Source organism: Neocloeon triangulifer, unplaced genomic scaffold (genome assembly GCF_031216515.1).
Source record: "Neocloeon triangulifer isolate White Clay Creek 2 clone unplaced genomic scaffold, ASM3121651v1 ptg000017l, whole genome shotgun sequence".
In the NCBI taxonomy this organism is placed as follows: domain Eukaryota; kingdom Metazoa; phylum Arthropoda; class Insecta; order Ephemeroptera; family Baetidae; genus Neocloeon; species Neocloeon triangulifer.
Genome location: NW_026775559.1, coordinates 8,752,184 through 8,775,186, shown reverse-complemented (window position 1 = coordinate 8,775,186; position 23,003 = coordinate 8,752,184). Strand labels below are relative to the sequence as shown.

Genomic DNA, 23,003 nt, shown 5'->3' with positions numbered 1-23,003 from the left:
AATCACCTGCAAGAAGATTTAATATATTTTGGTAGATGTTAAAATATAATTTAAGATTAATTGAATGGAATTATCTGGTTTGAATATGCATTCGTGAAATTACGAGCTGTGTGAATGCAAAAGAAGGTTATATGTTTGTTTTAAGAAACAATCCATTTTCTCCTCCGTGTCCAATTGAAATTGAAAAATGCTCCTCTTGTAGCTGCCGGTGCAAAAGATGTGAGATTGTACCGATTTCGCGCGGCGCCATAACAACAATTAGCAAAAACTCATTAGCCCACGTGTACCCATTTAAAATATTATATATATATATTTTTTTTCATTTTCTCTCGCTCGTGTGCAAATAAGGCCTCTGGAAATGAGAAAATAAATGACACTCGCGCATGCAAAATTGCTTTGCCGATAAGAAGCACGACGGCTGACCGGGCCAGCTCTGAAATTGCGCGCTCGTCCTAATTAGTTTTATGCGGAGAAAGAGAAAGATCTCGTTTCGAGGGCGCGCGGGCAAAATCACGCACTCTGCTGACGTTGTAGGACACTCGCCAGCGCATATATAATTAATTCTTAATAAACTCGACAATCACGCGTGAAGAGCAGCGGAATTTTTTGTTTCGCCATCACGCGCAGAGCAATAAATTCACAGCCTGCGGCCGCGACCGGAGAAAAAAGGCATTTTTTACGCATCGCAGGCGGGCGGATGATCAAGAGACAAGAAAAAGAATGACCCGCCAATGTGTTTTATTGCGCCCGGCCTCTGCTTTGTTTTTATATAAACGTTCGCTTTCCGTTTTCCTGATCGGAAATCGGCCGTATTTAAACGCGCACACTTGTGCTTTGGTCGCCCACTTGAGAATCAGTTAGAGAACGCAGTGGGAACGTTCTTTTGCAAAGAAGTAATGATTTATTTCATAAAAAATTAATCCATAAGAGTTATAACTATGGTTATAACTTCAATTCTATTATCTTCGTGTTACCTCAAAGCAGATTTGGAATAACATACTTCAATTTGAAGCTAAAATGAAAATAAAACTATAGTCACAATACCAAAAAATGGAAATGGAAAAATTCTTTGCGAAAAGTTTTTTTTAAAAGGTTTTTAAATTTTTCATAAAATCCAATGTGTTAACTTTTAATTTCAAAAAATATTCTTAATAAAGCAATTTTCAACTGGATGACCTGAAATTTTTGCATTGTTTTGTTATGTGGTATTAACAACAAAGGGGGAAATGACTGTTAATCATGACTATATTATCTCATTTTTTAATGATTTGGGTGAATAATATGCACATGAAGTTGGTTGATTACATATTTAATAAATTTATGATTAATAAAAATTTCATAATTAGTCAATACGAAGCTCAAACAAATTCTGAAAACAGAGTTTCACTTTATAAAAAAAAACTTCAGTTTCTTTGGCCATTTAACTTAATAATCAACATTGCATAATTTATTTCTTTTCATTATTGATTTTTTTTGTAATATTAAAGTTTTCTATCTGCAGAATAATTCTTTTCTCTTATTACAAATATTTACACTAATACATACGCTATATTTAAAAAATTAGAAAATATATTAAAAAGTAAATTAATAAAAATATATTAATTAATATTCTTAGTTACAAACAAAAGTTTTTTTTTAAAATATAAAAGAAGTCCTAGAGTGGCCTCTAAAGAAACCTCTGCGAGAGCAGTTTGAACAACAGGATTCGATTGTTCTTGGTGTCCGTAAACCATTTTCACAATTTATATATTTATCTGGTCGGGTGCCCGAGAGCGTGTTCGCGGCGCATCTGCTGTGTGTGCGGACGCGCCCATTTGTCGTGGAGAAAGCCACCTTTGACCGCAGCTCGGTCGTGGCCGCGCGCGGCCGCCCGCCCGCGCCGACGGCCATCACGCCGGGGGCCGTCACGCGGCCCCCGGGGCTGCTGACATCATGCGCTTTCGGTCCCGTTAAGCAGGTGGACGTGGGAGCAGCGCAGGGCCGCGCGCGTCCAGTCAACGGCCGTTTTAATGAGACACTGTCGTCCACCGGCAGATCTTATTCTGCTCCGCTGGCTGCACACCACACACATGCATATCGTTCCGCCGTGCGGTCGTTCACCCGCCTAATTAGCCTCTTAATTGCGCACATTTCCTTTCGTCTTTGTGCGTGGGGTTGGTTTTCCAAAGGGCCGCTTCGGGGGTGTCGTAAATCGGCCCGGATTAACGCCAGGGCTCTCTTCGCTGCAGAGACTTTTGGTCGCCGGTCAAAGTTTGCGGCTCGTTTATCCAATTTACTTTCGACCCCTGCGAGATAAAAATTTAATGGCCTGCTAATTGGTTTCTCAACTCGGAATCAAGGTGTTCGGCGAAACGGGAGACTTACTTAGCTGCGGGATAAGTTTTATTGGAGAGAGGTTTTGTATCAAAGAGGGTGCCGGAATTTTCTTTTTTCTTTGAGACAAAAGGCTGGGTTGAGTGGCCGTGAACTTTTGTGTAAGAATTTTTTTCTTTGAGGTGTTCTTGTTTGATTAATTTTCATGGAAAGTTTTAAAATTTCACAATGCGTCTATTGGCGTCTATATGGATTAATAAAAAATTCACCCACAACCAGACTCATTTCTAATAAAAATCTTTCTTTTAAAATAAATAGAAAGATGCTAATCATAAAAAAATCACAATACTTTTTCATTTGAATTATTTTAATCCTTTAAGATTGTTTAATCTTATTTTGGGGGAAAAAATACTTCAGATGAGCTAATCAGTACAATAAATTATGTTCAACGGAATAATATTATGTAAGTTTTCAAAATTTTAATAAAATGTTGTCTTTTTATTCCAAAAATATTGTTACGGTGGAGCTCAATGAAAGCTAAACAATAAGTCAGGCCACTGCTGTGATTGTTACGTCAGCTAAACGAATTCCGCTATAAAGGCTTGTACTGTAATGTGTATTATGCGTTGGGGAGAAGAGTATTGAAGAGTGTGCGGAGGAATAATGCAATAAAGAACACCGTATCGCACCTCATTCCAATTCTCACTCCAACAATTCATGTTTACATCCCATCTTTTGCTTGTTAACAAATTGGATAAATAGACAGCAACAATAATAATAATAATAATAATAATAAATAAATAATTGATTTTAAGGTATAGGATAAAATCCGGGAAGAAACTACAATCTACAATAAGGGGACAGGTTCAAATTTTCAAAGGCGTTCCTTTAATCCGTGCCCAGAAAATAAAAATGATTTTACATTACTACGCTTAAACTCACTCAATAAATTTGTGAGTTTTGGAGTAATAACACTATTAACATTATCACAATAATAAAATGATACATACATATTTTACAATTAAGTAAATTGTAAATCCAATGACAGCAATTTTTATAGTTAATTTGAGGAAAACAAGATTTAATTTAGAAAATTTAAAATTAAATTTCGTGGATTGATATTATTATAAAGTACTATTAAGAAAAAAAGGTAATAAGAATAAATAAGAAAATATTTTTTGAGTATATGCAACCCGCTGGTCTCGGTGCTCTTATGAAACGCCAGGGTGTTAATTGTTCAGGCTTGAATCGCCTGTTGAAAGCGGTCGATTAACTTTTCCTGGCTTACTAAATTTCAAAATTGGAATTTTTTGCTTGTACATTAAACGTGTGGAAAGTGATTGCACGCTTGTTTTTAGCACTCTTCGCAGAAGGTGATTAAATTTCAAATAAAGTACATTTAGTGCCGCGTAATTGATGGTCACCGTGACAAGTCAATGACGTAGCGGTGTGTGAGAACGGCCGAGTTCTCGCTCGCGCAGCAGGGTCGCTTGTTCGTTTTTACGATTTTGTCACACAGCGAAATGTATAAGCGCAGCATTCAGTTTTATTGCGGCTGGCTGCTCTCCCAGGAAGCGGTGCATAATTAATTACACATAAATATTATCTCTAGATCAAAAGGAACGGCGACCGAGCTTCAATTTCCACTCTCATATGCATAATTCAGCAGCGAGAGACAAAAAGAGACAAAGACTCGTCTTTCACGGCCGCGCTTATGAAATTTATTCCATCTCGGTTTGCGCGGCGCGGTCGTCGCTCGAGGAAAAGAGACCCACTCTCCGATTCTGGCCTGATAACATTCTCGGGAACCACATATAATTGGGGGAGCCGAGAGCGGTAATTACGTGTAGTGGCCGCGCGCAAAAAAAACGCCGAGCAATTTAATTTACAATAATATTGAAGGTTTGGAAATTACTGTCATATTCTTCGGAGAGAGACAATGCTGTGCGAACGTCGGGGAATTTTTTTATGTTGGGAGACTCGGCGATTATGATCTGTATAATATTGTACAAATATCAGCTGCGCGATTCAATTCGCCGGTGACATTAATTGCGCATAAAGCGTCCGATTTATGTGCGCGCGCGACCGCCGAAATGACTTTGAAATTTGACAAAATTTACTTTGCTGTGTGTTCGCATTATTGCCCTCTAATGTGATGGGGCTACTCATGTTCGATGGAGATAAAATTGTGCCGCCGCCACTACGCGCGATCCATAAAAATAAATTCGCATGTCCCTTCCAATATAAAACGCAAATGTTTATTTTCCTCGCATAATTTCTAACCCTTTCGTCAGAAGAACGCAGAAGGCACGATGGCATTTCAAATATGCACGCACACGAAAAATTTTTTCGTCGTAAGTTCATTTGCGTTTCTCTATTTGTAAAAATTGATCCAGCAGGCTAATTAAGGTGAGTTATTAATGCTCTGCATTGAAATAAGCTTTGCTCATTGAAGTGATAGATATAATTTTTTTTTTCATCAATAAGATTGATAAGTGAAGTTACCAAACAAACAGAACGGACCATTATTATTCATTATAGATGAAATTTAAACTTCATTCACTATTAACTTAACTATTCAATAACATTTTTGCAGTCAATCTTTAATATTTTTCGGTTGACACCAGAAGAATGGTGATAAAAATTCCAGATTTACACATTATGATGAATTTTTAATAATGTCGCTTGTCTAATATTTCTTATTGTTTTCTCCAATAATATATAATTTTTAAATTTTGTAACTTTTATCAGGAACCAGAATCTTTTTGGAGCAAACTTGAACACCTATAATGCAACATTTCTTAAATAATTAATAAAACGTGTTATGTTATCAAAATTTATAAAATTTTACTAACACTTTCTACAATTTGTAATATAAATTGCCGAGCAAGGAAACTTTTTCTCGTGATTTTATTTTGTTTAAATTTTACTGTTTTATAAAAATTAATATATTTTAAATTAATTTAAATAATCAACATTAACTAAAATTTAAATAAATGCTAAAATTTTATTTATTTATTATGTGTATTTATAATTAAAAACTAAAAACATGTAATATTATTCAACAAGTCTGCCTTTTTCATAATATTATAAGATCAAAGATTTATGAATTGTTTCTATACCAGCGAGTTATCTATCTGCACATTAACATATTATGTGGAGCTAAATTCAACTCAGGATATCAATAATGAAAAGACAATTTAAGTTTTAGTAATAAAGCTCAATTTAACCAATTTAAATACAAAATTATTTATGCTCCATGGATAATTATTAAATTGCTAATTTCTTATATAACTCGCAAAAAAATAATTTTTATCATTTTATATTCCTCTTTTTAATTTTGTCTTTGGTTTCCCGTCACTTCTGTGTATATACTAATACCTTCCACGAAAATTGCACTTTATTGTTTTTCTGTTCCGTGCTGGCTCTTCTCTCTCTTGGTCACAGACAATGGCTTTTTCGGAATCGCGTCGGCTCCGGTCACACCAGCGTGGCTGCCCTTTTATTAAACAATTAGACCGGTCGTTGGCGGCGAACGCCGTTGCCACTTGTTCGTAAAATATACATATAAAATTATAATATAATGCATAGGAGAGTCGTGTCATTTGCGCGCGGCGCATTAAAATTCAGAGCGTCATTAGCGTGCGTACATAATTATTCACGCGCGCATCACGAAAACAAGCGCGGCGGCTCCTCATTATGCTGATGACGATAATGTTGTGAGCGCATTTACAAGCTTCCTTCGTCCTCCTTTGCCTGGGAGTTTGAAATTTTCGTGGAGAATGGAGATGAAAATTACATGCAAATGCGAAAGAGAGAGAGAGAGAGAGAGAGAGAGAGAGAGAGAGAGAGAGAGAGAGAGAGAGAGAGAGAGAGAGAGAGAGAGAGAGAGAGAGAGAGAGAGAGAGAGAGAGAGAGAGAGAGAGAGAGAGAGAGAGAGAGAGAGAGAGAGAGAGAGACGAGCCGCAGAGGATCCCGCGGCGGTGGTCGGAGGAATGTCACCGGCCAGTAATTGCTCGCGGGCGCCCAGCTGCGAATTTAATCGGCGGCCCCTGTGGCCAATTAGCTGCGAGTGTCACCTGCCGTCCCAACTCTAGGGACACAAGTTTCGGGGCCTCAGCGGCGGCCGTGATTTCCTACCGACCATAAATATGCATATTGCGTGCACATCGCGCGGATTAACGAGCGTGAAAAATATTCTGCCTCTCTCTGATAAAATTACGTGTGCGTTTAATTCGGGTGTCCACCGCGCCGGACGAGCAGCATCACCAAGGTCGACGACTCTATAGCTCTTCTCTCTCTCCAAAGCTACATCGCTGCACACACACGTACGTTTGAAATGCATTATTCAAATGGATGGTCCCTCCTGCAAAGTAATCGCAGCACAGCAGATCAAAAGCGCTGATATATAAAAGCGACCGCCAATTCCAAATATTGCTTTTTAATAACGCTGATGCGAGCCCGTGCGGGGGAATCTGACGCGCACCCTTTGATGTTGCATGGCCATGCACGCGAGAGACCGGCCACCGATGACACAAAATGCAAAATGAGTTATTGAAATGGTTCTAAACAAACACACAATTCTGCAATTATATTTAAAGCTTAAAAAAATTAGTCATAACAATAATAAAGACTTATATTAAAAAGTATTTAAATTTCAACTTTTCAGGCTGATTTGGAATTTATAAACATTAATATTTATTTAAATATATAATTTAATATTTCCAACGTATGAGTTAAGATAATAATGTGTACTGAGTGAATAGATGTATGGATTTTTTCTTTTTAAGTGTAAATATTATAATTATATATTTTTTCAGTATGACAATTGATACAATTTAAAATTAGTGGAAAAATCAAAATTTTTTACCTCTGACCACGTTAGTAAAATATTAAATATAAATAAAGTGGAATCAAAACTTCATCAATGACGTCGTTCGTATGTTAATTGATCATGAAACATATTGCAAAAAAAAAAATAATAGTCAAAACCTTTGTTTTAATATAATCGCTATCAAAATAACAATCTAAAACTGGAAAATTGCATTAAATGTACAAGCAAATCTAGATTCAGGCAGATTAATACAGAAATTGATATCTTTGTTTTTTTGACAAATAAATTTCCTCAATCAGTTATTGGAAAATTTTTGAGGGCAGATTTTTTTATTTTAAAATTGTTGCATCGAATTAACTTAGAATTTTACAAAATGCAAGTGGTGCAAACTGCAAACCAAAATATGATTTATTCTGCAGGATCTCAGCATAAAAGCTGGCTTGTGTTTTGGAACTCGCCGGCGCGTTTTTGCTCTCTGCTCCCTTTTCGGTTAATTTTTGTGCTCGGCGGCGCGGCGACGAGCGCGGTCAAGCATCAGTCGCGCGAGAGCATTTTTAATGCTAATTAAAATGCTGCAGGAAATTATTAGCCGCGGCGACTGTTTTTAATTAAAGTGTCGCGGTCTCTTTCCTTGATTAAAAATCTGAATTGGGAATGACAAGAACGGTGCATTGTACGTGAATTTCGTATGTATCTTCGCGGCGAAATCTCTCTCGGAAGAAACGAAATTAATTGCACACACGCCGCTGGACAGGAACCTTCGACATAATCGCTTTTTACGCCGCTCTTTCTTAAGTGTGTGTTTTTTTATATTTTTTTAATCAAATCGTCGACCTCTTGCACGATTCTTTCTTTCTGCCAAAAACACGCGATTTTTACCGCGATTTCACCCGTCGGCGCCCAGTGCGAGATGAAGAAATTTGCATGCAAATTAATCGGCTTAATTGGGAGTTAACTTGTAGTGAATAAGCAGGACAGGTGGTTTTCCACGCGTGATTCAAAGCGTGATTTGCGCGCCTACCTACTTAACTTGTGAAAAATAGTCAAGAGGGGAAAAACTAGGTGGGTTGGCAACCCACGGGGCATGCCTGTTGTGGGGTTGCATATCGCACGCACCCCTAGCTGTGATCGACCGAATAACCGAGTGATCTACTGACTAAAGAGAGCACCCCTGCAGGCATTATTAGCAAGAAAATAAAATAACAAATGACTCTGTTGTAATAAAAAAAAATCATTAAAATGGAGATTAAATTTGTAGGAATGAAGATGCGATTTTCATTGTTTGACTTTTGTAAAATTTTCATTGTTCAAATTTCATGTCTTATGTACTTATGTATAATTGATTGTTTGAAGGTCCATAGGATCTGCATAGGATTATGAATAAATAGATTTAATTCTTGCTTAAATTAAAGCTAGGCTTGGGAAAATAGAAAATTTTTAAAGGCAAAATATAAAGGAGCCTATTTACGTGCTGTTTTCAAAGGTGGCAACAATTGATGATTTTCGAAGAGAAAAAAAATTAAATAGGCGGAAAAAGGCTATTTTTTTCCATAACAAAACCTGTAGATGTTTGATTTATGGTGTTTTTTGGTGATTTTTTTTTTTTTTTTTTTTTTAAATCGGCGTTTACCAAAAAATTGGTGATTTTAGGAGCTTAAATCTTAAAAACAAAAATACACTGTAATTATTGATTGTGAGATGGCTCAGAGAGTTGCAAAAGGTCGAGCTAGAGGCTAATAATTTGACGAAAAAATAAATCATTTTTGCGTCTCTGCCCATTTGTGTCGTCATCTTGTCATCTGGAACCCTTACAAAGTGCCCTCAGTTAATGAAGTCACCGCCGCCAGCTGGATCTGAACCCGGATTCACTTGCAGATCACCAGATCAGTCAGAGCCTGTAACCACAAGACAATTAGCAATTGTCTAATCGGCCAAGATTATTTTCAACAAAAAAATAAATGTTTTCACTGCAACTCAATGGCGGTCAATCGTATTTTTTTCGTCTCGTACCTCGTACATGAACAAAATTTTCCTCGTGCGGATGCCGAATATTTTACTACTGCGGTAATAGCACTAAAAATTTCTAGAAATTTAGCTAATATTTATTAAGTTTTGATTAAAAAATCAATATACTTTTGTAATCAAGCGTGCAAGTCATTTATTTGAATAAAACCCCACCACATAATGAATACAATCATAGCAAAATTATGTCAACTCTGTAAGCAGAGTGAAGTTGGCTCCATGGTCATTTTACACACATCTTTTGAGAATAAGAAATTAAAATCACACGACCACACTGCCACGTGTGGCCATTGCCTGAACTGCCAGTCACACGTTTTGTTATTCTTATGAGTGACCGAGCGGCCGGGCTGGAGCTCATGTTCATTGAAATTAAATTGTGAACAGTTGTGAAGTTCAATTCAAACTTTTGGCGTAATGAGTGAACATTCAGAACAGTGATTCATGGGTTCAAGAATCAAGACCATGGACTCAAAGTCCGAAATCGCGACGCCCGACCAAAGACCAAACCCTTCGGAGATCATGTGCCCGCGAGAATGTAAGTTTTTATTCAGCTTCTTTTTACTTAACGTCGTAAATTTCCTGAACGTGAATTAATTTTCAATCGGCGAAGAAATTTCCAAATTTTCCAGGTAGATTTTTTTTAATTGTTTATGCCTTTTGGGAAAGGCACCAGCGGTATAGCAGACAGACCTGCAAGGGCTGATAATTTGGTGATCTTGAGACCCACTGGGCCGGGGAGAGAGGAATTTTTGCCTAGAATGTCTGATTGGAATGGCAGAAAACACCAGACGCCAGACTGCATTGCCGAAATTGCAGATGAAATTGCATTGCCCGATTTTATAGAAATTTCCAGTCAAGTATTAAGAAATTATTATAAGAAATAAATTTTTAACAAAATAATAATTTTTCAGCCGCTTTTGTGCTTATGTAAAAATAAAGATCACTTATTTCATTAACAAAACATTTATCGCTTTTTCAATTGCACTTAATTAGTAAAAAAACTTACTTAATCTAACTTACTTATCTAACTAAAAATTGCTGAGCAAATAATCGTGCTCAACAACTCGGGCAAGTAATTCTTTGTTAATTTCAATTTCTTTGTAAATAAAAATAACACAACATTAACAGCCATCTAACGTACGAAAGTACGAGCTCCTGGAGTACGAGCTCCCGGAGTACAAACTTTTTTAAAAATTTAATAATTTATTATTATTTTGAAACGATTTTTCAATAAAAATTTAATTATAATTACTTTTAATAATAACAATAATAATAATATAATAAAATAATAATGTCTCCCAATATATTTTGTCTCTATTATCAATAAATTAAAGTTCATTTAAAAAAAAAATGAGGTGAAAAATTAGATATGCCTGTATTTTAATTTTTCCCATCGCTGATTAAGGCTTAAAAATATAAAGCAGCAAACTGCTTATTTTAAAACTTTTAAATGCAATAATTGCTGATTTTGTGTTTGTCCTCGCAGCATAATCCCGTTGTCGAATTCTCTCTTCTCCACCAATTGAACCTGCAAATTAAGCAAAGAGTTTAGTGCAGGTGGTGAACTTTAACGACGCTCATTAAAAGCAAGCAAGAGTGTCACTCAGCGGCGGTGGTTATACGACACGGAGCGGTTTGAATTCTTTCGTGATTTTAGCACCAACATAAATAAAAATCTTGAGCGCGCGCATTAAAAGTTTTAAGTTTGAGCAGTCGTGACCGGCACTGCGCGTCAAATAAAAACACCGAACGTGGCTGCTATATTTTCTCAAATTCTCGTCAAGAGACGAAGACGAGGTCTCTCTTTTGAAACTGACAAGAGACACACAGCTCGCGCAGAGACAAATGGTGTTGCTCGGACGATGATTTCTCATCTGCCGGTGTAAATTTTGACAATGCTCTTTCACGACGCGCGGCGGAAAACCCCGCTGCGTGAGATGCTGCGCGTCCGAATCGAAGCAACGCGAGCACCACGCAGAGAGCGGTTTTTTTGTCCCCGTCTCTCGTCGCGGAAGAAGGGTATTTTTATTTTGACAAAAAATGAAAGGTCGGGTTGATTGTTGTGCGCACCGCGGGAATGTCGCGCTGTCAAAATGCAATCAAAGGAGCTGCGGGGAGGTGGAATTTAATTATACGAAACGCCAGCCTTGCCTGACCGTCTCCGACTTCAATTAGCATTATACGAATCGCGCCCCCATATGAATTCTATATACACATTAATTTTCATACACCAGGCTCACTTGTGCGTCTCTGTTTATTTCCGCTCTTTCTCTCCGCCACCACAAGTGCATAATATCTTCATTCTTTTGAACATAAGGGACGCATTGACATACGTTATAATATCTTTTCCTTAATATATTCAAGCATATACGTTAGGGAACGTAAAATAAATTTATAATAACACACAGACACTCAAGGAGCGGCTGAAATTTCATTTGGTGCGATGAGTTGCGCTTTTTGGATCGATGGCGATTGCCCGCGATTTGGCCCCTGACGCCACCGCCGACACCAGATTGACTTTTGTGACGACGGACACGGATTTTATAATTTGCATCGCGACTTGGTCAGCCGATTTTTATGTGGGAAGACTTCGTGAACTCGTGCTTCAGCCCTCTGGAATCAAAAGATTTGCAGACTTGCAATGCATATGTGTAAATCACAAGAGTAGTTGCAGGTCTAATTATTGCCTAATTTTAACACCTGTGTATGGTATTTCCGATTCCCTTTTGCTCAGTTTGAATTAATAATCATTTTACATAATTTTATTAAGCGTCATTCCAGCAGAAATCCTATGATATGTATGTAACCTACAAATTAGAGTAAATAAGCTGTTAACAATTTTATGTTCATCGATTTTATGCAACTGTGATTTGTCGCGATATAGGAATAAAATTGGTTTTTTATTATTGCTGTAAATCCAGCAATAAAAAAACTTGATTGTAAAATGCAATTGGCATTATTTATTTTAATTTGACACACTCTTGGCAAGGGTCAACCAAATTGAATGAAATTTGGCCCATCATTTCGTTTCATGGTCCAGACAAACAGTTTAGAAGGATTTTGAAAAATTCTCAAAATTGCCTATTTTACAGGGGCTCAAAGTTGGCGATTTTGAAGAAAGGAGTTTTAAAAAATCGAAAATATCTCAGTTCCTGTTTGAGATAGCGCAAATGTTTCTATTATCAAACTTGTAGGAAATTAGACGTCCTACAACTCTGCCGTGGTAACCAAGGTCATAGGTCAAAGTTCAAGGTCACTTTTTCTGACCTCGGTTTTTAAGTCGATATCAAAGTACGACGGAAGTAAAATATTTTGATTTCAAAATAGCCAAAAGTTGCCTAATTAAGTTACCAACAACATATTAAAAAATGGCGGGACTTATTTTTTTCGTTTTCGAGATATTCAGGGTTAAAGGGTAAAAAACGTGGTTTTCCGAGCCTTTTTAATGCAAAAACAAATTTAAACGGCCATAACTTTTCTCCTGTTAGAGATAGGACAAAATGTGTAACGACAAAAATTGTTCCCCTTGACTTTTTCTTTCCGGTCATGTATCACACATAATGACCAGGTCACAAAAGTCATTGACCCCGGTGACATCTGACCTTTTTTGACCTGGTCATTATGTGTGATACATAATCGGAAAGAACAGGTCAAGAGGAACAATTTTTGACGTTACACATTTTGTCCTATCTCTAACAGGAGAAAAGTTATGGCCGTTTAAAGTTGTTTTCACATTAAAAAGGCTCGGAAAACCACGTTTTTTACCCTTTAACCCTAAATATCTCGAAAACGAAAAAAATAAGTCCCGCCATTTTTTAATATGTTGTTGGTAACTTAATTAGGCAACTTTTGGCTATTTTGAAATCAAAATATTTTACTTCCGTCGTACTTTGATATCGACTTAAAAACCGAGGTCAGAAAAAGTGACCTTGAACTTTGACCTATGACCTTGGTTACCACGGCAGAGTTGTAGGACGTCTAATTTCCTACAAGTTTGATAATAGAAACATTTGCGCTATCTCAAACAGGAACTGAGATATTTTCGATTTTTTAAAACTCCTTTCTTCAAAATCGCCAACTTTGAGCCCCTGTAAAATAGGCAATTTTGAGAATTTTTCAAAATCCTTCTAAACTGTTTGTCTGGACCATGAAACGAAATGATGGGCCAAATTTCATTCAATTTGGTTGACCCTTGCCAAGAGTGTGTCAAATTAAAATAAATAATGCCAATTAAACATTAATTTTTATTCGATTGTTATAAATAATATTTAAGTATTTAATTTGATTTGTTTTTTTAAACACACAAAATAAAACATTTATATTATATGATATTTAATGATTTATATTAATAAGATAGGTTTTTCTTTTATTTGTAAAGTATCTATAAAATATTTTGAAGTATATAAAAAGATTTATTATATAAAATTGTAAAACCCACAACATTCAATTTGGATATCAGTAGAAATAACACTACAGATTACATTGGCTTCAATAAAATTTTTAATTATGTTAATACAATTTTGAATATTTGTGAATTTCAAATAATATATGGACGAAAAGCATTAAAGCAAGCAAACAAAAAAAAAATCGGCTGAAAGAAGAAATAAGTTATAACCAAAATAAAATGATTCCACTTTTTTTTGTACAGTGTACTTTTTTTGCGTTGTATGTACCATGAATGGAGAATATAAATAAATAAATAAAATTCCAAAAATCTCTGGACAACACATACAAATCTTATTTATTGCCATTTGTAGAAAATTAATTTTCTGTGCACTTTCGTGACAGTACAAAAATGAATTGACTGCTGCACCACTTTTAATAATTAATGAACGATTCAAGGCACGAATTATTGGACATTTTTTATATTTTTATATTTATAATCTAATAACTTATAAATATTTTTATATAAATTGATTTCCTCTATAATAATTTTCAACTGAAAATTAACTTGTAAATGTGTTAGATTACGGCAGGTGACAAAAGGCTTTGGTAGGGAGGGCGGCTTCCTTTTCGAACTCCCCGGAGGATGACATTCACTTTTCCGAGCTGCTTTTTCGTTCGTTTAATAAGACAGGTATTCAGCACGCATTCATCTGCCCTCCGAAATGACGCGAGTATCATACACAAGCGCACATTACGTGTCCGCCTCACTCATGACACCCATAAAACGTTGATACTTTACTGCATCATTATTATTGATGGTCTTTCTCTTCTGTGTATAAACGCGTCTCTGCTTTAGCTCTCGGCTTGTATAAATATAAAAATAAAATAAAAAACATACATATTCGCGGCGTATCAGCAGAAGGAGTCCTTTGTTTGTTTAATTGGGCCGTTTTGCCAGTGGCGGGTCAGTGACATTCCTCTGCGCTGCTGGGAAATCTGCAGAATTTTGATGGCGGGGGTGACGTCACCCACGTCGATTGTCCGACGGACGAACGGTTCAGTGACACACACGTGGTCGAATTATGTAATGGCCGATTGTTTGTGATTCGTGAGGCCTCGAACTAAACAGCTTATCGCCGGGCGCATCTCCCACGGGGCAATAAAAAAGGCTGCAATTACCTCGCGGATAGAGAGGAGAAAAAGCGAAAGAAAAATATAAGTAAAGAAGAAGAAGTCCAGCGGCAGAAGAGAGAAAAGGTGAGAGTGTAATTTGGGCAACTCCCCGATGACAAAACTCTCATTGGCGGGTAAATTGGATTTGAGCTGCACCAACGTACACCAATTCGGCCTGCGTGTCATGTGCGGCTAATTGGAATCGGCCGGCCGGGTCATTGCTTTTACGAGGTCATTTTCAGGGCCGCCTTTTAGCATGATGTTTCAATCTAAAACCACCGTGTCCAACTGCAGCGCCGAGTCGTAAAAGAATTTCCATTAAAGCCGCTCACTCGGCTAGCGCTCTGACACGCTCCAACGAGTTTTCGAGAATCGAGCCGCCTTTCCACCGAATCTGCCTGGGACGTCCGAGAATTCCTCCTCAGGGGGGAAATCAAACAACACCGTGACACCAGAGACACGTCCTGAGTCATCGTGACGCTTCACATATCAAAAGAGACGCAGACACCGGCCGACGCATTTTATTTCGTTCGCCTCCGCTGTCAACCCGTCTATTGAAAGAAGCGCAACAAAAAATTTATATGTTCGATCGCCGCGAGGGGCGCCTTCTTTGCAGGTCAGGGGTGCACCCTGACCGCTGTCTCAGGGCGACATCCCGACCCTCCCGGCCGGCCGGCGTTTCATTAAAATTCGCCCCTGCTGATTGCGGCGGCGAGAAATTGCTTTTCGGCGCAGAGAGATAATTTGTTTTCTCATTTGTGCCCTGCTGACAGATGGTCCAAAGGATGCCTCCTTATTTCGATTTCGAATAACTAAGGCAAGCAGAGCCTTCTGCAAAACACGGGCCAAGCGTTTTTTGCGGAGAGATGCTTTACACGACTTTAATTGCTTAAAGAAATTAAAAGCATAATTTTTTCTTGCAAAATTACCTGGTTTGATCTATATATTTATTATTGAATGCAAACAATGTATTTGTAAAAATATGGACAAATAATGTATGCGGTAATGTAATATAAAACTGAATTTTTCAAAACTAATGATGTGTTTAGCAATTCGGCACTAAACCATGTAACTATTTATTTAATACAATATTATGTGGTTGTGCTTATTATGTTTATTGATATCAAAGAGAGGCAATCAATGCTCACATAGCGAGATAGTCATATGCAAAAATTGCAAGTCATAAAAAGGTTTTAAGAAAAGTTTAGTTTATTTAAAGAGGTTAAATATTTTTAAGCTTAATTATCCAAATTTTAACTCACATGATATATACATAATCACCTTTAATTTTTAATATTGATCAAAGCTACTTTTATTAATACACTTCAATTGTGTTTAAAAAATATTTAATTATAAAACAAATAAATTTTAATAAAAAATATAATTTTATATTATTAATTTTTATTTCTTCGGTTTTAAATTTATCATTTTTTACATTATAATATAATTTTTTAGAACTGAAAAACAGTTATGTAAAATTTAAGAATTTTTAATCAATTATTTAGAGTTTCAGAGTCTATTTGTATTTAACTGCTTTATAAAAATTTGCATCGTCAGTCGAATTAAAAATAGAAATTCTTCCACTCATCATGGGTTATTTGTTGATATTGAATATGGATCTATAATTATAGTTAAAATTAATTGAATAAATGCAATAGATGTCAGATGTCGCATGAGAACGTTTTGAAAATTTTCCAATTACGTTATAAAAAATGGTGCTCCTCTCTGCTTAATTTGAAGCCAAAAGCCACATAAAATTTCCAAGAAATTACGCCTGGGTATACTTTGGCTTTCCTCTCGGATAAACAAACTTTTCTCTCACGCGACAGCTTATTTAAAGGGCGCCGAGCACTCTCCACAGTCAGTTTACGACGAGAGACCATCTGAAAAGTTTAATCCGTAATGGAGGCCCGTCTTCGGGAGGGTCCCGGGAGATCCCTCGTTCATTGTTGCGTTGGGGCGCCACAGAGGCCCTGACTTTTCTTTTTTCTTCCTGCTCCTTTGTGATAAGCGGTTAATTACAGGGGCCGCTCGTTTGGTCGCCGCTCTCTCGCTCGCGCTCATTCCCTGATTTTTCAACTCAATTACACGGCCGAGGAAATTCTTCTGCGGAAAAGCAATCAAATTCGGCGAATCAGAAAAAAAGTTGAGGGGTCTCCTTTGTTGACTCGGCGCCATTTTCGCGAATGTGCGAGAGATGTTTGTCTCGCGATGATTTTGCGCAAATCGATTTGCATGCGGCGAAAATTCGCGACGTCGCTCGTGCATGAAAAGCACCTTTGCTCAAATTAGCCGTGGCGAGTTTGCTTGTCAAGCGTCCGCGAAAATGGCAGCTAATTTCGGGTCCGCGAAGAGTGTCCGCGGAATTAATTTGCACGTTCACTCAACTGGCAGAGAGAAAGATAATTTGTTTCCCTTAAAAAATACACGTTGGAAGAGCGCAAGGTCTGCTTGGCTCTTTTGATAAATGGCCAATTTTACCACGAAACAGCCGCCCATGAGGTTTATTTCTCGAGACGATGGTCATCGAGCACGTACGGCCAGCGACGCACTGACGAGCACCGCACTTGATATCAATAACTCAAAATATTGTGCCGAGCTCAGCCGCTTTCGACACACGTTCGCTATTTTTCAAATCCTTCGACCGCAAGACGTGCTTTCAAAAGCAAAACTGGAAAATATGACTGCCCATTTCAATTTTAGGGGCACAGCTAAACGTACAAGCTTGACAGATTGAAAATAATTTGCAAAACCTATAATTTTGAAAGATGTTCATTCAATTTTAATTAATAAACTATACGAACTCATAAATCAATGGAAAAATTTCCATTAGTTCTCAAATAAATGATTTTTTAATTGGTGCTAGTTTTTGTGTGCCTAATCTTTTGAATGAAAAAATCAGAAAAACTGTGGCGAAAACAACTGCTTTTGGTTTAAATTATGAATTTAAAAAATTATTAAATCCCGAGTAAGATGTGATGCATACATCTTTCTCATGGCAAATATTGTTAAGCAATCGTGATTATTTTGATTCCCTAATCTGTGTATATTTATTTACACTAACGATAATATACTTTAAAGGAATTAGCTCAAAAATAAAAATTTATTTAAAAGTTTTAACCAAATATTTATTTTAAATTTTATAACTATTTTACACTTATTTTGTTGTTTTTAATGAACTTTTTTTTTATTTTGAATGAATACTTTTTGTTTAAATTAAAACGGGATATTATTTTTAAATAAACTTATATTTTCATTAATATAACTTGAATCCAAATAGTGTCACAATTTCTAGATCTAAAATTTAATTATAAATAAATCGTCCGCTAGCAAGTAATGTATATCTTAGGTCATTACAATAATACGTATCTAAGATGCCTATAAATGTTTCAATTTGTATAAATAATTTATATTAAGAAATTCATTAAATCAGAATAATCAGAAAACTTAAAAAATGGTTTCAACGTTGAGGAGAGGATGAATTGAAAATTAATAAATTAAAGAAGTATAGGATTTGCTATTAAGTATGTTTTAATTTCCCATCGTTAGAAATGAGCCATATATAAAATCCACTACATCCAAACCATTAGCCGAAAGCACAAGCATCAAAATCTAAAAGCCTGCGGAATTTAATTTGCACCTGGGACCAATTATATGCCTGGTATAATATGCAACAACAATATTACATAGGCTTGTGTATTGGCTTTCGGAAACGGTTTAGTGCGGCGCACGTGACCCTTGAGGTGGTCAGTGGGCGCTGCCGGCAAGGCAGACCGGTTAATTAATGCCGCAAATTAAGCCCGAAGTGTGTGTTGTGTTGTGCGGAGGAGCGCATTTCGATCTCGAATTACAAAGCGAAAAGAGACTTTTTCTCTTTTCTACGGGGAGCGCGTATTAAGGGACGTCCACGCCAATTTGGCCGCGCACTCGAGGGTTGCGAGTGCCCTTTGCAACTTTTGGCCCGGTCGGGGTCGCTTTATTTGCAAGCCTTTTGATGCGCGCGGGGAAGTAATTGTGCAGCAGTGAGAGAGAGAGAAAGCAAGAGCGGGAATCAATCCATCCGGCGGCGCAGCATCCACCCCCAACACACAAGCGGCCCTCTTTCTTTGCTAACGACCCGAGAGTGTGCAAAAGAATCCGAAAGAGCAGGAGAGAGAGGAATGCTGCCGAGAGAAAAAAAGCACAAGCCACAGGAGATTATTTCGCGATTTGGCCACGGATTTTCATAATTGCACGTTTGTGCTGCGAATGAGTCGTGTCAAACATTCAAGGTTTCGGCGCACAAGCGAAATGTCAGCGCTGCAAAACTTGTTGACTTTTTGGCATCAGACTTTTGTTGCGAAAAACACGTCTGTCAAGTGTTATGAAATTATGCTTACATAACGAGGAACAGTTTCATTTTTCCCTAAATATTAAAAAAATTTCAGAATTTTGAATTATAAAACTCTTAATTTAAAAATTTCTTATTTTTTGTTCAATGAATAATACATTCCAAAAGGGGAAACAATTGTGAGCTTGGAAGAGTGGATATTTTTAAGCCTCAAAAAGAAAACTTTTTTTTAAATAAGCTTTCTCCAATTTCAAAACCTGGATAATTTATTTTCTTAGAAAAGTAGTTCCTGATTTTCAAGTAAAAATACCCGGAACAATTTATAGTTCATCTTAAAATAATTTATTGACCTCTATTGTTTTTTTAATTTACTTAAAGTATTCAACACAATTTGTCTGCAGTCAAAATTAATATTTGGATATGGAAAAAAGATGATTTCTTTCAACCTGCAAGCGTAAGAACAATAAAAATTTTTGAAGGATTTATGTTCAAATTGACTCGAGTTTGCACTTTTTGAAATTTGTGAATAATGTTGGTAATTAAAATTTTCATAGGTTCATTAAAAAATAAATTAGAATAATTAAAAAAAAAATTCATACATTCTTTTAGCCCATACCACGTTTTGAGGTCGCCGCAGTTGCTAAAAGAATTTACAAGCGTCACTGCTGCAAAATTTTCGTCGGCACCTGCTCTCTGTTAATATACAAGTGCGTGCGATTTTTCAAGAGCAGCAGCAAAGAATGAGCGGCTCGCGCGCGCGGATGGGGTCTTTTTTCTCTGTTCTTATATTATTTTTGTGAACGCATTCGCCTCCTTTGCTTTTGGTGCTTGGACACGCTTGTGATTTTATGCATGACTTGTCCGGAGCAACTTTTAATGAAATTGTACGAGCAGCCGGCAGCGAGCTGCAGATCGATCTTTTTTACTCATTTGTGCTGTCCACTCGAGTGAATTCGGCTGATTTTGTATTAATTTAGAGAGTGCCGGGCGGCGAACTCAAACATATTAAAAGAGCAGAGGAAGTTCTACACAAAGCGCCAGCGGACTTCTGACCATCATGGATTTCGGCTCGCTTCGCAGAGCTCATATCAAAGATATGAATGATGCCGCGTGTGCAGCTTTGAGGTAACTTTACAATTTGCTAATAGTTTTCTACCTTTGTTGCTAACACAAAGGGATTTTAGAGTTCAGGACAAAGGGTGCATGAGAAATTTGGTCCTAACCCTATTTTTTTTTTTTTTGCAAATTCTCTATTTAAAATAGTGTTTCATTAAATTAATTAATAAAATGCACACAATTTATTAAAAATTAGCAACTAACCAAATGAACTAGTTTAAAGTGACTAACTGATTTATTGTGTAAACCAGTAAACTGAGAACCAAAGCAATAATTTGAAAATCTTATAATTTATTTGAAGTGATTTTTTAATAATTTGTTAGAAAAAAGCCTAGCATAAAATAAATTAAATTTAAATTATTACTGCAGCCTCAAATTTGATATATACTTGAGAAAGGTATCTTGATAATTGTCCAGATTCGAGAACAGGATTTGCTTATGTTGTTTTTAATTTATATCATAAACTTATTTTCTATATCTGATTTGATACTTTTTGTGCAGAGAGTTCCTCTATCACAGTATCTATATTTATTTTGCTGATGAGGAGGGGCTAAAAAAAATATTCAATTTGAATAATATATAGTTTAAAAATTGCATCTTGTTTATAATCTAGACCAGAAACTTTTTGTAATATAATATATCCGAGGCTCTAACATGTTATGGAAAATTTAAAAATTTCAATCATATAGATATAAGAATCTATATCTAACAAGAAGAACACAAGAAAATATTCAATAATTGAACTTAAACAAACTTAAAAAATGAACTTTGGGGGATTTTTTTAATTAATTACAGTAATTAAGTTTTAATGAATATTTTTCGTTGATTTATTATTTGAATATTTGTTGTTTTCACATATAGATTGATGTTTCATCTCCTAATTTTAGTCTCTGATGTTGATCTTTACTCCCCTTATTTAGAGGGAAAAAATGTGTATGAAAAAGTTTGACACGAAGAAGGATAAACAGTGAAAAAATCTTCACCTCTCGTTTCGTATAATTTTTCCTTGTGGTGCTGCGTTGCGTAAACGTCTGCTTAATTGTCGCGTCTGTGTTGCTGCCGGGGGGTGAACGGGGGTGGCGTGGGCGCCCCCGCCGGGGTCTCTCTCTCTCTGGTGCGCGCGGCACGGTGCACAGAACAAATAATTAAATGGCGCACACCTACTCTTTGTTAGTGTTGGCCGGTGCGCGGTTGTGCCGGTCGCGGCGGGGGCTCCAGACAAACAGCCGCGCGAGCGAGCGAACAGCCTTCGAGAGAGCGACACACCAGCGCGTCTCTTCTCCATTCTATTTCCATCCGCGTAAACATTTATGCAGATGTCAACGCGCTCCATTAGCGACACGCGCGCTATTAGCCGAGCCGGTGTCCGTCAGCGCGACACCCAGGTGACATATACTCGCGCCACGAAAATTAACATCATCAACTTGACGGGCGACAAAATTTACTCTTTACTTCTTGTTCTTAATGTCCGCGTCTCTCTCTTAAACGTTTTTTAAAGAGTTATTTTGTCTGTTCGTTGGCCTCGCTCGCGCAAATGAATGGGTGAGGAATTCGCGCAAACTTTGAAACATTTTCACAGGCGGATCGATCGCCGACTTTTAATTGTGTGTTTGCAGTTAATTGTCAGTGCTCGCGCATTATCCGCCGCGCCTGGGAAAACCTTGTCTACAAAAAGAATGACATGCTATATACCCGTGCAAAGTCAACTGCTTTCAATTGAACTGCGCCGCTTCTCGCATCAGGAAAACTTGCTCTCGGGACATTGTTACAAATTGTGACCGTGACTTTTTCGACAAAGAAAAAATTTGATGTAAAAAGCATTACCCATTTTGTATATATGCGTCTTTTATTCTTATGATAAGAAGATTTTTCATTTCTATTCACTAAGAAATAGCTAAATTTTCTTTAAAATTAACATAAATCATAAATCATACACACATGCCATTGGAAAAATTTCCCCATTTTTCTTATGTGAGTGAGCATAATATGTTTAGTTTTCTTTTGAAAGGGAAAATTTAACAAATGCTTCAATCTTCAATTTTTAGAATAATGAAATTCATGAATTTGGCGATTCATAATGTTATTAGATTCATATGAAATATTAAGCACTACAGAGTAGTAATTCAATAGATAAATTTCTTAATTTGTCCTCGTTTTTTTAAAAAAAAATTAATAATACCTAACCTTAAATTATTTACAATTCTTTCATTGATTTCATTCCTCTTTATTAAATGATGTCAAAATAAAAATGAATGTAAAAAAATATAGAGTAAATATTTGAGTTAAAATTAAAAATTAAAGTTAAAAATAACAGAAAAAATTAAGGTTAAAAAGTTTGAATATTACATTTGTTAAATAAAACAGATAAATTAAGACATCTTATTTTGCACATAAATTAAGTTATGCTGTAGAGGACAATAAAGGAAGTTTGAAAGTGGAAATGGAATTTATGACAATATTTAAAATTATTGTGTATTTTTGCACATACAATTATTATTTTTTTAAATTAAGTTTAAATAAGGTATAAAATATTCTTGATTGTTACTTCAAAATTAAATTTATTCAAGTTCCTTCAGCATTTAAAAATTCATTTTTCAGATTAGCTAAATAATCGAAAACTATAGAACAAAAATAAATTTTATGCTATGCATGTTTGAATGGAAAAGTAAATTATGTTGAATTATCGTCAGTTTCTTTGAAAAATTTTGGTCCATGGCATGATTTTAAACAAAAATCAATTTAGATCAAACCTTTAAAAATTGGAAAAAAATTATTATAAATAATTCTATTTTATTTTTTCATTGTGTTATTGATAATTTCTTGAAGGGG

The 23,003-nt window shown here is 36.2% G+C and overlaps 1 protein-coding gene across 3 annotated transcripts in view; it reads left to right on the top strand.

Annotated features, from left to right (window-relative positions):
• The first annotated feature begins 9,484 nt into the window (after window positions 1-9,484).
• The window catches only part of LOC132203316 (zinc finger protein basonuclin-2-like), a 54,683-nt gene continuing 41,164 nt past the window's right edge, over window positions 9,485-23,003 (top strand). For 2 of the 3 annotated variants that reach the window (XM_059630986.1, XM_059630990.1), the window contains exon 1: window positions 9,485-9,704. In XM_059630986.1, the coding sequence (XP_059486969.1) occupies window positions 9,611-9,704 (94 nt within the window). In that variant the 5' untranslated portion in view covers window positions 9,485-9,610. The remainder of the gene's footprint in view (window positions 9,705-23,003) is intronic. The other variant, XM_059630992.1, reaches the window with a different exon arrangement.